This window comes from Pyricularia grisea (assembly GCF_004355905.1).
Source record: "Pyricularia grisea strain NI907 chromosome Unknown Pyricularia_grisea_NI907_Scaffold_2, whole genome shotgun sequence".
Taxonomy (NCBI): Eukaryota; Fungi; Ascomycota; class Sordariomycetes; order Magnaporthales; family Pyriculariaceae; genus Pyricularia; species Pyricularia grisea.
The window spans coordinates 2,105,985-2,120,895 of NW_022156717.1; the positions used below are offsets into that span (position 1 = coordinate 2,105,985).

Consider the following 14,911-nt stretch of genomic DNA (forward strand, 5'->3'; position numbering starts at 1 on the left):
CTTTGGTAAACGGTTGGTCAGTCGGGTGGACGTACGGCGTCAAAATTTCGTGTTCCTCATTATACTACTGCCACTAAATCACACAATATCCTGCCTATCTACTGTACATCGAAATATCACACACTGCGAGTCTCCTTGTGTGGCAACTCTAGCCCTCCCTTGCATGCATCACTCCCCATTCGCGGTCGGATAGTGATCCTTGCCGTATGTCTCGTTCAGACTGATATGCGTGATGATGTTACCGTTTTCCATCCTAACCCAGGTATCAACATGCAGTCCCGGATCTAAGTTTGCCTGCGTCTCATTGCCGGAAGCTGTAAGCTGAGGCAGCCGCATTTCCAGGATACGCACTCCTCTTTTCCAGTTGCCGTAACCCCCGTAGCCGGTTCGTTTCGAAAAACAAAGAATCGGTTGCTTTCTTGACGCCCCTTCATCGTCGTGTCCGTGTTCCTCGCCCTCGTGGCGCGGGACGTTTCCCCGTTCCTTATCCGGCCAGGGTGCGCACCATGAGCTTCCATCTGAGTTTCACTTATCGTTAGTTCCATGCTCATTATAACGGGAACAGAAGACCTGGATAGGTTCAACTCACGATCGTGACTGCTGTGCACGCTGTGCAAGCCCCTCTCGTTCACCAGTGCACTGACAAACGCATCGTCGTTGTGTCCCTCCCCCTGAATATGCAGTGGTCGCTCGTCTGCGTTCAACCCGGGCACCAGCGTCGCGTCTAGACCGCCCTCCGCAACACTGCGAAACACATGTGGTGGTATGTGGACAAACGCAAGGCTCGGCAGTTGGCCAAACCTGGCACGCAAGTCTTTGCTCGTCTCCCGGAACCAATCCGCCGTGGCGGCGAGCACCCAGTCATCAATGTTGTCCTCGGGGTTTGTATCATTTCTTCGCTGGTACTCGGCACCGCCGCGGCTGTCAAAGAACCAGAGAATCATTACCGGGCCAGTGCCGGTCTTCTCGACCAGCACGTAATAGTTACTCACCCCTGCCCCATCGGGACCCATCCGCCTGGTCATGGAGAGCGCCGGGTAACCTTCCCTCTCGGCGGTGTAGATTTCGTCCCTAGACAGATTGAACTGGCTGTCATGGTTGCCATACGTCGACGCCCATGGAATTTTGGACTCCACCATTGGGCGAACAGCCTGATACAAGTGGCTGGCTGCTGTGTCCCTCCTCACGTCTTCGCCAGCTATCAGGTCACCGTTGAGGACAGCCAAGTTGGGTGATTCCTGGCGAATGATGTACTCCATAAGGCGAGTCGTATTGCGATCCTTCTCTTCACCTTTGTGGCTCTCTCCCAAGTGCAAATCCGCAAAGATGGCGATCCGGAAGGAGTCGGCGTCGCGTTTTATTACTAGCCTATTTGAGTCATCATTGCCGGACGGCGAGTGGGAATCACGATGTGACGGCGCCCATGGCGGGCCTGAGATCATCAACTGGGTTGAGAACCCGAACAATGCAAAGACAGACAGTGCCGTCATCCACATTGAAAAAAGCGACCGGTGATAAGGTGGTCTGGTTTGTGCACGGATTTTGCTCTCCACGATTGGCTGCATCTCGTTGCGCCTTGGTGACATTTCGTCGCAGTTGTGACGGTATGCCGATACCTGACGTCGTTGCCTAGTCACTCAATCAATTATTCAATCGCGTATGTCGACGAGGTGAATTGCTGAAGTCAACGCATGGTGTTTAATCGAGCGGATGTTTGTAGGGTGGTTAAAGATCACATCGATGGTTACTGGAGTCTTGTGGGCAATGGACGTTGTGAAGTTTTATTATGAGAAAAATCATTGCAATTGGCCAACTATCCCGTCAGCAAACCTGATTTACTTGATTTTACGGTTTACCTTATCCAAGCTCGCCAGTTGGCTGTCGGTGACGAGCAAATCGCGTCGAGGCTGACCCTTTGGGAAGGATCGATCACCTGGTAAAAAGTTAAAGCGCCTGCCAGATAAGGGCATCATCCCGGTTAGGTTTTGGTTTTTTTACGGTACGGTAGGTATGGTAGAGCTCCGGCGTGAACACGACAGTGGCTGCGTTGTTAATGTAGGTAGGTATCTTATAACACACGTACACTTAGTTCATTGGGCGTTATGATTCCACAAACGATGGAGGGCGATGCAAGAGAATTAGAGAGAAACAAAATAATGAATAATAAGGAATGAGTTTTTTTTTTTGCCATACTATGCGATATTACAGATCGTAGAACAAACAAATTGTCAAGAAGTCAAGAGATGATCCAGATAAAGGGACGAAGAAATAAAAATAAAATAGGCACTGTAAGTACGGTAGCATTGCACGACCCACACAATCAATTACGGCCTACAGTCGCACTGGAAATGGAACCGTAAACGTTTATCCCACGACATTCATTGCTGGGAGCAGAGTAGCCTATCAACCAGCATGGCAGAAACTCCCATTTTTACATTTTCCTTGCTTGTTACACCACTGCCCTAATTTCCCTTCGTGGTCGTCTTTTCCCCTTTTCCGAGTGGCGTTTATTGATAGTCTTTCTTTTGGCCAACCAAACTAGCAAACAGCAAGATGCACAGCTGCCAATCAATAATTTTACTTGTGCTACCCCTCTCTATATTGGGCTGGAACCAAATCTCATGCAGTGATCTGGAGAAAGTGCTGAGTTCAGATGGACCAAAGTTGATAGCCTGTGTGTACAAAACCAACAATCAATTGTCATCATGACTTACTTGGGTGGAGGATATCAATCTAACCTTTGATACGGAATACTACCCTACCCCGGAGTGGCTTTTTGTAGTCTTCAATGTAAGATCGTCTGTTGAATCCACTTCATACCCGAAACTATGTTCATTATTACATCGTGTATATAATTACTGACAATCAACACCACGTAGCCAACAGAGTAAGGCGCAGAACAATCGTAGCGACCCAATTTTTGCCAACATGACCTGACCGAGGCGCATATCCCACAGACCCAAATCAGCGGACTTGGAAGTAGAGTGGCTTCGGGCAGCTTCAGAAGCGCCAGAATCCCTCTTGGCCGTAGACTGCTCCAACCATGAAAATGACAACTTCTGCGCAAGCCATGCAGGCGGTAGCTACCCTGCTATTCGACTTTTCCAGGCTGCTAGCCCTGGATCCATATATCAGGGGCCAAAGTCGGCGAGAGCGTAAGCTGCCATGGCAGGTTTCTAATAGATTGTACGAAAACAAGGCTGACAGGCGGTGTTTGAAACCTTGACACACGCCCCGAACGAGCAGTATTGTCAACTTCCTAGCTCGCCACAAGTGCCCCCTCGTCTCCGAGCTTACTACCGCAGAGGAATACTCCGCACTGCTGACTGTCGACGAGACCGTATTCATCGCCTACGCACCAACTCCAGCGCAGCGCAGCCTCATCCAGGACGCCGCGGTCCGTTACCGCGACGAGTTCACCTTTGGTCTCGTCGTCGACCCGGCCATCATCCCCGGAGAACCGACAGGGACCACCACGACCCCCTTCGTGCTCTGCCACCGATCTGATGACGCCGCCACGTCCCGCCTCCCGCTCGTCCAAGACTCTTCCTTCACCTCAACGTCTCCCGACGCCCTGACCGTCTTCATCGAAGAAGCCAGCCGGCCCACCATTGCTGAGCTCACCGCACGCAGCCACGCCCGCTCCATCGCCCGCGGCGCGCCTATAGTGTACATCTTCGCGCGAACGCTCGCGGAGCGTGCTTCTCTGCGGACGAGTCTGCACCGGCTCGCGACCGGCTACCGCGACTTGCTGACCATCGTGACGGTCGACCCGGCCGAGTTCCCAGAGCTGCCGGGCAGGCTGGGCCTCGGCGGGGCGGGCGAAGAAATCGTCGAGGGCCGACCGGCAGGCGCTCTGCACCAGCTCTCCAAGGACAGGGTCTACCCGTACCCGCGCGGACGGCCCGTCGACCCGCGGTCCATCCAACAGTGGGGTCTGGACGTGTTCCAGGGCCGCGTCAAGCCCTGGACGCCGCCGGGTGTCACCACCTCGTACGATGACCTGGGTCCCACCAGGGTCGCGGCCGCCGCCACAAGGAAGATCTCGATTGCCAACATACCGGGCCTCAACATCAAGATTGCTGGACATAGACAGGACGAGCTTTGAGTAAAAAAAGAACACAGATGAAAACAAAGAAGAAGAAAAGACACAACTCTGGCTAATAAAGGAGTTGGAAAAAAGGACAGACGTAAAGCTGAATAGAAAAGTCATTCCAAGTATATGGGATGATGTGAGTATTAGCTGTATCTATGTAGTGTTTTTTTTGTATGTGAGGCCTTCCTTCTATTTTCTCTTTTCCGAAAACAAACCACCTTATCACCGCGTGAACCGCCAAAAGATAACCCAAGCCAAAAAATAAAGAAACATTCAAGCGCTTCAAGTAACTTTTTTCTGTTTCCCTTTTGTAGCACGAAGTAACACCCGGTAAGCCATGTGATGCGTGATGGAATACCCCAGTCGTTGTGATTCGAGTCTCGGAGCTTCCTGTAAAGACGCGAAGATATGGGAAGAGAAGCAGATAAAAAAAAGTGTAGTGGCGACAAAAGTGGCGACAAGCGCAGTATAGTGACAAGAGTATGCCGCAAAAGGGTATTCATAATGCCGCAAGCGAAACCGTAGATATGACAAGCAATCAGTGCTGGTCCAACAGAGATGTGTAATGTGGCGTTCAGCGGATACGGAGGCGAAGTAGGCTCACAACCGGCCAAAGTCGACCAGCTTGTCTAAAAGTTATATCTCGTTCCCTGCCGGCCTAGCGGCTTGCCCTTCTTGTCAGCCGCAGCAGAGGCATCCGCAGCCTCCTTTTTCCGACTGGGCTTCTTGGTTCGAGGTGGAGGCGGGTGGACACTGTGTATATGGCCCACGTCCTCTATCATGGTTTGATTCTCCCACTTGAGACAGCGGTATTGAGGCGGTTCGGGCGTCGACTGCACCACAGCGGCCTTGGCTGCGGCAACGCCGCGAGTTGACCGCTTACCCGAGTTGACAGCCGTGAACCCAGACTTCCTCTCGGGCTCCTTCTCGGGCGTCTTCTCCTTTTTGTCAGTCTCATTTTCCACTGGCTTCTCCTCTCCTGGGCTGCCGATGTACTTTAGTCTGTTGCGCATATGCGTCTCGATTCGTTCCCTAAAGGCAACGAGCTCCTTTCTCAACTTGAGCTCGTTGAAGCCGCGGGGGTCGAGCCAATCAATGAGCTTTTTCACGTCGTCTGGATCCGAAATGAAACCCCACTGGCGCGCATTGAACACGCTCGTTAGGCCCTCGTCTTTGGCTTTGCGCTCGGCAACAGTCATGCCGAACTTGGCCTTGTACTCCTTTTCTTGCTCAGGGGCAAGGTCAATGTAGCCCTCGCGCTCCATGTCGTCCGGCCCTTGCACCCATATGCACCCGTTCGCATACTCAGCCTCGGCAGTCGAACTCTGCGGCAAGCCAGCGTAAGGCATACCGTTGCGCTCAAACCAGTAATACCTGTTCCAGAATCGGTCCTTGCCAAGAACACGCGTCCGCGGGCAGTCGGCTTCGCGCAGGTCATTGTCGATGACGGCAATCTCGGCCTCAAGTTCCTTGATCGTGTCTTCCTTCTTTTGGATGTCCTTCAGAAGTTTTATAAACTGCTTAGTTTGCTTCGGCGCCTTGGTTGCCGCTGCGGCCTCCTTCTCCCTTTTACGCTCTTCCTCAAGCTCCCGCTTCTTCTGCCTTTGCGCTGCACGATCCTGTGCGCGCCTTAACCCCCTTCCGATCGCCACGTCATCTTCAGTCGTATCGGCGTTCATCGTATCGTCGTCAACCAGCGGGGAAGCATGATCGTTGGTACCTGTCATTGAAACATCGCCGTTGGCCTTGGGAACTTCGGGCTTCGGCGATGGAGGCATATTGTCGGGCAGCTGGATCTTCCGCTCCTCGTTCAACGCCTTCAGCTCCTCGATCCTATCCGCGTTAATTATGTCAGTATTCCGCGTAACAATTCACGACTCGTAAACCCAAACTGTGACTTACGCAAGTTTCCTTTGCCGCTGGAGCTCAATCTTTTGTTTTCTGTACTCAGTCATCGTCTCACTGCACTCCTCCATATAGGCACGAACGGCCTTGGTCTCCACAGTCAACATGCATATTAACTGCAGGGCAGCGACGCGCATGTTGACGTCCATTGTAGCGTAATTCCGGCGCACCGTCTCCTGCGTAGGCTCTTCGGCCGTAGGGACAAGCTCCGCCAGTATATCCTCGCACGAATCATGCAAGCGCTCCCGTTGGGAAATCTGGTGTAGCAACCCGACCATGATGCGCTCCCAACCACCATCCTGAAAGTTTCGCTTTGCAGCCTGCTCGACCCAGTCGTAGTCCTCCAGGACGTCCTCGGCGCGGTGTCGCTTAGCAGCGAGTGCAGCTTGTTCCTCACTTTCCCTCTCAGCGGCCGCGGCTTCGTTGGCTAAGCGCTCTGCCTCGGCCTTGGCAAGGCTGCTCCTAGTCGCCCGTTTGGCTGGCTTTGGCTCGGGCTCAGGCGTTGGTGACCGGCTTTCCTCTTCCTCTTCGTCATCATCGTCATCATCCAGAGCGGGAAGCTGAATCTGGGCTTCGCCGCCGTCCTTTTCCGAGCTGACCAGGACCGATAGTATTGAGCAGTGGATCTCGTCAAAAAGCTGAGGCCTGACCTCCTCTGATGCAACAACCAGACTTTCCACGTAATCGTCAAATGTGAAAGAGTCCAGCTTGAAGACCTCGCAGTAGACATTGAGAGTGTCCCAAGTTTCCAACAATGGCCCCACCGACTTCATCAAGATGTGCTCGCCGAGAGGAGGAATCTTCTCCGTGTCGACTGGCGGATCCTTGCACAAGAACTTTATCTTCGGTCGAACGTGGCCACGTGACTCTAGCTGCAAGTCTTCGATGGGATATTTCGGAGGCGGAGGTGGTGGTGGCGGTTCGGGTTGGTACATCATGGGAATCATTTTGCCCGAATTTTGGTATGGCATTGAGAATTGTAAAGGATTTCCCGGAATAGGCGGCGGCATCATGTCATGACAAATCTCTGGGTGAACAAGACCGGCCAATTTACCTTTGGCGGCTTGCTGACCCTGGAGGTGTTTCGGCTTGTGGCTCTTGGGGGCGGGCTTGAGCTCTGGCAGACGCATTGGGCCATTAGAACTGAAGGGGTTAGTCGGCATTGTGCCATTCCCGTTGACAAGCTGCGTGCCATTGGCGCCATTAAAGCTGCTATCCGCCGAGCTTTGGTGCTTCTTTTGAGCCTGCAGATGCTTACGCTCCAGGAGTTTGCTGTCGTAAAGTAGATGAGTGGGCACCCGTGTATCAATATGATACTTGGCTGCGACGTCGTGTTTGACCAGCCATGGCGCGCCATTCCAAGCCTCCCTGGTGACCGTCTTCTTGATGAAGGATCGTAAGACCGACTTGGTAAAGACCTTGCGATCGCGCCAGATGTGTTCGCTATCAACTTGTGCCTCCTGTCCCGGCATGCTGTCAAGGCTGACGGTATACGAAGCATATGGCTTTGTCGAGCTGCCGTCGGGGAGCAATTTACCCGGGAACTTAACCTTTTCCCGTACGACGCCTTGATGCCGATCTCCCTCCATGAGTTGGATACCCACAGATTCGCCAGGATAGTAGTCTGACTTGAACTCGTCAAAGACCTGATCAACAAGATGATCTATCCTCGAAACTGTGGAGAATTGAACGCGCCGTAGGATTGGGCCTTTTAATGATTCTGGAAACGCCTGATCGACCTCTTGAGCACCATGGAGCTAAAGTTTGTTGGGGTTAGATGTGCAATATGACAGCCATTTAGTATAGTAGCAAAGGAGCTAGGCATACCTCGCTTTTAAGGGCATCGAAGAAGGTCAAGCCTGAATGACCTGTTATCTGGCAAATGAATCGGCGCTACATATATATTGCGTCAACATAGGTTCGGTTGGGGACCAGTTGCGGAGCAGAGCAACATGCGCAAAGCATACCTGCTTATAAAAGTCCATCCTGTTGAGATAGTCCTCATATGTGAGGAACATCTCGCCAGTCTGGTCAATGTACCAGACCTACAAACATGTAATACGTAAGTCAAATGCCCATGAGGAGTACATAAATGGCTATGCGATGTATGAAGCATCCGGGATGCGTGCTCACCTCGGAGGAGCCATCGGGTACTTGCGGCGGTTCGAGGAACCGGACCGGCTTGCGCTTGAACAGCACCTGGAGGAAAATAAGAGCGTTAGCCAGGGGATTTACGCGACATGTACGCCATAGAAGTCCATCGTTCAGGTGGGCTGTACCATGACCGGTTACTGTTGCGAGTCGTAGCGTTGAAGATAGTCCAGTTTTGTGCTTGCCGATTTGAGCAAAAAAACTTATATCAAAGTTGTTCCGCAAGCGGGGAACGTTCTGGGGAGTTGAAACGTAATGAGCAAAGCTCGGTAGACGCGTGCGGAAAGGCGTGGTCGGGCGCGAAGTAAATGGGATTTTGTTTGGCGTGTATCGTAGATGGGCATTCGCAGCCGCAACCAAGGTTTAAATATTTTGTCGTGGAGGGCTGCACGGAAACCGAAAACGCGTGATGTGCCTTATATGCGAGTTGGAAGTCTCTTCCGGCGCGAAGTGCAATAAAGCTAGACGCGGATTCCCTATGATTCGTGGATGAAGTTCGTGGCTGTCTAATAAGACTAGGGTTGTATGAGTGGGCGAAGTGGTGATTGTGGTCCTGGGAAACGGATACTAGCCGCGTCTCTCGAGAAATCTCAAAATCGAGGGCGGAGCTATAGCCGGGGGGAGAAGCTTGCCGAAAGTTGTATTAGTCGAGGCGAGCTTGTCATCGGATGTTGTTTGTTGGTTGTGGCCGGGCGCATGGTTTGGAGCGTTGCGGCGTCGAAGATCTGCAAATGGCGAGGAAGAAAAAAAAATAACAGGATGGGGAGAATGGAGTGTTGACATTGTCGGGAGCAAAGGGGTTTGGGCCGCTTATGAGGTGGTGGGCAAGGTGGGCGAGCAGGGAGGGATGTGGTACATGCATGGATTTGCTACTGCCAGACTGAGCAAGCTCCGACGTGTGCGCGCGTGTTAAAGTGTGGGCCGCACCCGCGGGCTGGGTCCCAAGGCCCCAGTCCATCCACCTCCGTCGCCAATCCAATCAAGCGTACAAAGCCTCTGCGAAAAACCACCACCCCCGACACTCGACTCTCTTTTCCCAGTCCAGATCGTCACCATTGCCCATTTCACCAACAATGCGGTACTCGTTCTGCTCGTCTAGGTTCTGGGAATCAAACAAGCACTAAATGAATTCTTTATGGCAAGATCTGATGTATTTACATTCGGAAATGACATTCCATCCAAACTCGCCTCCTAGGTAGGGGCCGTGGCCTTCAAATCCTGCCCGCACCACCCGTATCCCTATGACCAGCACCACCACCCACGAATTGATGTTTAAATGGTTGTTATACTCCGCAAACATATGCTTCCGAATCACATGTAACGTTCTTGTATCTTGTTCGGGACATGCCTGCCTTTCAATACTTCAATATAAGGGGACCGCCTGATCGCGATTCCCCGGATTTTGCGGCTCAAATCGCGGTATATATACGTCTGCACGTCTCTCAGGGGACATCAAACATAGCCGGGCAATAAAAGTCAGATGCGAAGCTCTTCAAAGTACGTTGAGAGTACAATCGTATTGTTTCGCTGTGACTGCCGTTTTGTTGCCCAAGATGAGAAACTTTTTGACTCGTCAGACGGGGGGACAACGCGGTCTCCAAAAAGAACTTGAAGATGATCACCCCTTTCCGGAAACAGCCTTGTTGACAAGGATCTTGCGCGTGGAACGTTCGAAAAGCCGGCTTGTCGGCCCCATATTATCGGCTTAGTCATGATTTTGGTGACTAACGATTGGCTCACTCTACACAACGATGTACCCACTACCCAGTGAACGAAAACTACTCTCTCAACCACCACTGAAAGCACTATCTGGCCCCTCGAACAGCCCACTACGCTGGCGCATGCTGGTTACTGGGTTATAGAGGAAATTAAGATTTACCACACTGCATGCAGCGGATCTACCTAGTCAAATACACGCTTCAGGACCGAGACGAAGGAGTTTGTATCAAAGGGTATCATCGTATATATCACCGCAGGGCTGAGAGCCTATTATAATTCCGAAATAACACCCCTGTCATGAACGACCCTTTACCATCAAGCCGCGAAATAAACCACCATGAACCCAAGCCAGCTACCAAATACACCAATCGCCGTGTAGGAACTTGTAAACATGAGCGGTAGGAATTCGTAGGTTTTGCCGAATACAACCTGGTGCAAAAGCGAGCAATAAATTATAAGGGGAATGCTGACCGCAATGTAGAGCGTGTTAAGCCTGTCGAACAAGAAAAACCGCGGTCTGCTCGACGCCGGCGCCAGTCGATCAAAGGCTATCATGAAGAGAATCAACCAGAAGACAGTGTAAGCTGTCTTGATGGGAAACTCGGCTGGCGTGAAGAGCAGTGGGAACAGGGAGACGTGGCCCGCGACTGCCAAGGGGCGAAAGGCACTCAGATATCGCCTGTCCTTCAACGCGATCAAACTGAAGGGTATGATAACCAGAAGGATGGCTTTTTCATGGACGTGCCAGCCAAACAGAAACGACGCATAGCCGCAGAGAGTCACAGCACCAACAAAGTTGTCCCACGTCGGCTTCTTGAAGAGCCTGACCAGTGGAAGGGCTTGAAAGACCAGTGTGAGCACGAAGCACAAGCGCGGTGTAATATTTGGCAAAACTGCAAAGGACGAGTCCCCGACTAATCCGCGAGTCACACTGGCGAGCGCCTCGGACTTGACGGGAAGCCCCAGTTTCGGAGCAGCTGTGGCAACGTTAGCAATTTCCATGTTCCCCAGGCTGCACTTGCCGCAAGGAACGCTTACCAATGATCAGAACCCTGTCCACAAAGGAATACATGGCCCATACGTTCGGGGCCCAATAGGCGTGGCAGAGTCCCCTCGCGAACGGGAAGAGTTGGCTCAATACCTGCTGCATCTGCCCCTTGATCGCAAAGGGACCAAAAGCGGCAGCAACAATGGCGAGGATTCCGCCGCCGAGTTTCAAACAGTTGAAGAACTGAATGCGAAAGATGGACTTCGGATGGAGGCAGTAGGCTCGCAGTAGGAAAACAACATATGCCGGCGCGAGGTATGCGTAAATGTGCTTCATACAAAGCAAAGCCGCAAAGATAAAGCCGCTGCCAAGAAGACCGGATTTTGTGCGCGCGAGCGACAAGGACGCAATAAGAAGACCGTACATGACTCCATTGTACTGGAAATGTATATGATCGATGATAAGGAGAGCTGGTGACAGCAAAATCGAAATAGCTGCTGCATGAGCAGCTCGTTTATGTGAGCCCGAGGTCGAGTCGACGAATCTGACGGTGGCGGTGACGCTTTGTTAGCAAGATTTTGGGTTATAAGTGGTGGAGGCTGCTAGAGGAGTTTACAGTTGCAGGGCGTAGACCAAGAACAACTCCGTTACGATAACGGTCCATCTCTGAAAATAGATCGTTTGCCAGCTGTCATACTCGAGGTTTTTGATGCGCAACATGGCCGGATCAACCAGCCTTGCGACCTGTGACAGAACCCATTCGAAGTAGGCAAAGAAGGGTGGGTAGTCGAGAGTCCATTCCGACGTCTTCTCGTAGTACCATTGCCAAGGGTGAAGGCTGTGTGTTATGGCAAGCCAGTTGCGGTGAACTTCGAAGTCGGTAGATTTGCTGTTGCGTCGGTGTAATTCAATTGTTAGTCAATCAGGTTTAGGTTTGGTTGGTTGTTGGGATCTTCACCCGACAGGAATCGGATCGCATGGAAGAAGGTGGTGGGATGGATGTCGGATTGAACAACGAGATGAACGAAACGCTTTTTCCCGGTCTCTTGTACCTACTATGCTGGAAATAACAGAATCTTCAACGCAGCCGCCACAAGGGCAACCTGCGGAATGGAGGGATATATGTCTGTCGCCATAGTCAACTAACCGCACAGCGAGCTGGTTGGCATGGCTTGCTTGGCTTGGTGGGTGTGGGCGCAGATACAATTGCAGCTCATCAGAAGAAAATCTCTAAGAAAAGTGTAGGGGACAGCTTCCGAGCTCGCAGCTTGGCTGGGGGGTCCCTGAAAGTCAGCCCCAGAGGAATCTTGTATCACCCTGTAACAATGGGACGGGCAGCGCGCGTGCAGTAGGACCTACGAGGTTGTTGTGGGGCCAAATTAGATTGGAAGAAATGCACGGGCACCCAGTAGCTTACCTACGAATCCACTAAACCCGGATTCAGGCTAAAATTCAGCTTAGGCGATATGCACAATCAAAAACGTTATTTGGGTCATTTTTAATAGCGATCCGGGCAGGTTTTATTATTTAAATCGTTAAACAACTTTTCCTTTATATTTATCGCCTAATTTAAAATCGATTTATTTAATTTTTTCAGCCTAAAAATTACAAATAATAATTTGGGCGTTTTTTTAAATACGTTTTATTTACCCGACCGAAAAATTTACATTTTTAATACCAATTAAAAAAAAAAATTTTACAGTTAAAAATAACGACGACATTTTTCCAAATTTTATTTATATTTGCTTTAATTTTTTCGTTTTATTCCATTTATAGAATAGCTTTTGTCGTTTTATTTTAATTATTTATATATTTTATATATTGGAAATTAATTAAATCGTTAATTAATCGAAATAATATTCGACCAAGGTATTTTATTTTACGTTAAATAATTAATAATTTTTTGTTAAACCCCGAAATTTGTTAAAATTGGAAAAATAAAACGGCCGAAATTGGGATAAAAAAAGGCCCGAAAAATAAAAAAAAATGCAAAAAACGGGATTAATTGGGTTTTAAATTAAAAACCCCGTTAAATTCGCGGACGAAAAAAAAATAATTTATACGTATATTATATATTGGTTTAAAATTAATTTTTATATAAAAAAATAAGTTAAATTTATTTTAACGTCGATTAATTTAAACCTTTTTAATATTTTAAACCTTATTTTTGGCAAATTTATATCGTCCGGTTTATCGGTTTAAAAAAAATCGGAAAAAAAAACGTTAAAATTCCGGATTATCCGGCGAAAAAAGGCCGAAACCGTTAAATAGGTCCGGGTTATAAACCAAATTTAAAACCAGTTTATTATCCGGGCTTAGCCGAAACCGTATCCGACGGTATTGCCCCCGCCCCCGGCCGACCGAAATTTAAAACAAATTCGGTTAATTTATTTTTTATTTACCAACCGAAAATATATAAATTTAAACCAATTCGATATATTAACATTCCCATTTTTTTACAATTAAAATTTAAAAACGGCAAATATTTTTATATTTTTACAGCCGGAAAAAACCAAAACCCAATTTATTTTTATAATTTAACCCGAATTTTTTAACCCGTTAATAAAAAATATAGGCCTAATAATATAAATATACCTTTTACCTATAAAATTTAAATACCCTATCGCGTTTACCTATATTTATTTAATACGGGCAACCACAAATAAAAATAACCGCAATTTTTAATTAAATTAACGATAATAACGCTAAATATAAAATTGGTAAAAAATATTTGGGTCGTTTTCCAACGTTAATGGCGACGGAACGATAAAAAAAAATGAAAAAAAGGTGAAAATTTTTTTCCAAGTTTTAAAAAAATTAAAAAAAAAGGAATTTTGAAAAAGGGACGTACGAAAAAAAAATAGAAGAACGGGTGGTAAACGATTAAAAATTGGTTTACCTTTTCCGTTTTTACCTAATTTGGACGTATTTTACTTTTTAATTAAATACGATTTTAATAATTTTTAGCTTTTTCCTATTTTTTTTAAAATTTTAATTTTGTCGGCTAATACCCGCGTTTTTATTTTTTAAAAATTATTGGCCGTTACCGGGATTTTTTTTAATTTTATTCGGAAACGAGAAACCAAAATATTAATTTGTTTTAAAAAAACCTTTTTTACCATTATTACCATTATTAACCCCAATTTTTTCGACGAGGCCGAAACCACCGTTTATTATGGTTTTATTTCGCCAACCTATATTTAACGGTAAAAACCTCCATTATAATTTAACGTTATAATATATTTTGGTTATAAAATTCGAATAAAATTCGTTTAACGAATAATATTTAAAAAAGGTTTAATAAATAACGTTAAACGCTGGTACCGAAAATTTAATTTAATTAAAATTAAAAATTGGAAAACCGTAAAAATAAGGTTTTTTACCAAATACCGCGTTAACGAAAGGAATATTGCTAAAAAATTTTTAAAAATTGGTTTCGAAATTTACAATTTAAAACGTAAAATTAGCGAACCTATAAACAATTACGTTAAACGTTTTTTAAAACTGGGTAAAAAAATTACCGATATTACCCAATAATCCATTTTAATTAACCGATTTTTGGCCGGCATATTGGATAGGAAAAATAATCGCCTTTTTAAAATTTAATTGGAAATTATTTTTATCGCCAAAAATTGGATATTATTTAATAAAAAGACTATTATTATTACAGCTAATTTTAAAAATTTCGTTAAAACTTTCGACGGTTATATAATTTTATACGGTAAAACTATTGGGAATATATCCGATTTAAACAAATCCGATATGGACGATTTTAATATAGGTTTTAGGGCGGATAAAAAATGGAAATATATCGCTAAAAAATAAATTATAACCCTATCCAATTTATATATAATTTTAAATATAATCTACCAATTTTTCCAGGTTCGACTTTAATAAATCCCAATTGTAATGGATTTTAAAATTCCTCGTACCCGGTTAATTATTACCCCGCCTAAAAAGAACCCTAATTAAACGTCCGGTTTAACGTTATACGTTATTTTTTTTAACGGAAATATAAAAAATACGCCAAACCCGGGCCGCGATCGAAATTT

General features: G+C 47.4%; 4 protein-coding genes across 4 annotated transcripts; 1 reads left to right on the forward strand and 3 right to left on the reverse strand.

Moving 5' to 3' along the window:
- Window positions 1–34: 34 nt before the first annotated feature.
- PgNI_03196 (uncharacterized protein) lies at window positions 35–2,186 on the reverse strand. Its single transcript, XM_031123251.1, has 3 exons — window positions 2,084–2,186; window positions 590–1,953; window positions 35–518 (listed from the first exon to the last, which is right to left on the reverse strand). The coding sequence occupies exons 2-3, from the start codon at window positions 1,584–1,586 to the stop codon at window positions 169–171; spliced, it is 1,347 nt and encodes a 448-aa protein (XP_030983786.1). The 5' UTR covers window positions 1,587–1,953; window positions 2,084–2,186; the 3' UTR covers window positions 35–168.
- Window positions 2,187–2,879: 693 nt separating this feature from the next.
- PgNI_03197 (uncharacterized protein) lies at window positions 2,880–4,108 on the forward strand (the record flags this gene model as incomplete). The annotated part of the gene is made up of 3 exons (XM_031123252.1): window positions 2,880–2,887; window positions 2,958–3,155; window positions 3,247–4,108. Coding segments are annotated over 3 exons (1,068 nt in total), but the record flags the coding sequence as incomplete, so codon positions are not given.
- PgNI_03198 (uncharacterized protein) lies at window positions 3,819–8,952 on the reverse strand. The gene is made up of 6 exons (XM_031123253.1): window positions 8,281–8,952; window positions 8,135–8,200; window positions 7,969–8,046; window positions 7,829–7,894; window positions 5,999–7,758; window positions 3,819–5,929 (listed from the first exon to the last, which is right to left on the reverse strand). The coding sequence occupies exons 1-6, from the start codon at window positions 8,281–8,283 to the stop codon at window positions 4,726–4,728; spliced, it is 3,177 nt and encodes a 1,058-aa protein (XP_030983889.1). The 5' UTR covers window positions 8,284–8,952; the 3' UTR covers window positions 3,819–4,725.
- A 1,150-nt stretch (window positions 8,953–10,102) lies between these two features.
- Window positions 10,103–12,071, reverse strand: PgNI_03199 (uncharacterized protein). The gene is made up of 4 exons (XM_031123254.1): window positions 11,916–12,071; window positions 11,476–11,748; window positions 10,910–11,421; window positions 10,103–10,848 (listed from the first exon to the last, which is right to left on the reverse strand). The coding sequence occupies exons 1-4, from the start codon at window positions 11,993–11,995 to the stop codon at window positions 10,187–10,189; spliced, it is 1,527 nt and encodes a 508-aa protein (XP_030983779.1). The 5' UTR covers window positions 11,996–12,071; the 3' UTR covers window positions 10,103–10,186.
- Window positions 12,072–14,911: the final 2,840 nt, after the last annotated feature.

Excerpts from the sequence above, each read along its gene's own strand:
- PgNI_03196 (XM_031123251.1), bottom strand. The coding sequence starts at position 1,586 with ATGTCACCAAGGCGCAACGAGATGCAGCCAATCGTGGAGAGCAAAATC. Across the intron at positions 519-589 it reads CGTGCACAGCAGTCACGATC|ATGGAAGCTCATGGTGCGCA; the intron begins GTGAGTTGAACC and ends AGTGAAACTCAG.
- PgNI_03198 (XM_031123253.1), bottom strand. Across the intron at positions 7,895-7,968 it reads GGATGGACTTTTATAAGCAG|CGCCGATTCATTTGCCAGAT; the intron begins GTATGCTTTGCG and ends ATATATATGTAG. Across the intron at positions 5,930-5,998 it reads CAGCGGCAAAGGAAACTTGC|GATCGAGGAGCTGAAGGCGT; the intron begins GTAAGTCACAGT and ends TAACGCGGATAG.
- PgNI_03199 (XM_031123254.1), bottom strand. The coding sequence starts at position 11,995 with ATGGCGACAGACATATATCCCTCCATTCCGCAGGTTGCCCTTGTGGCG. Across the intron at positions 11,749-11,915 it reads ATTCTGTTATTTCCAGCATA|CAAATCTACCGACTTCGAAG; the intron begins GTAGGTACAAGA and ends CCGACGCAACAG. Across the intron at positions 10,849-10,909 it reads GGACAGGGTTCTGATCATTG|CTGCTCCGAAACTGGGGCTT; the intron begins GTAAGCGTTCCT and ends ACGTTGCCACAG.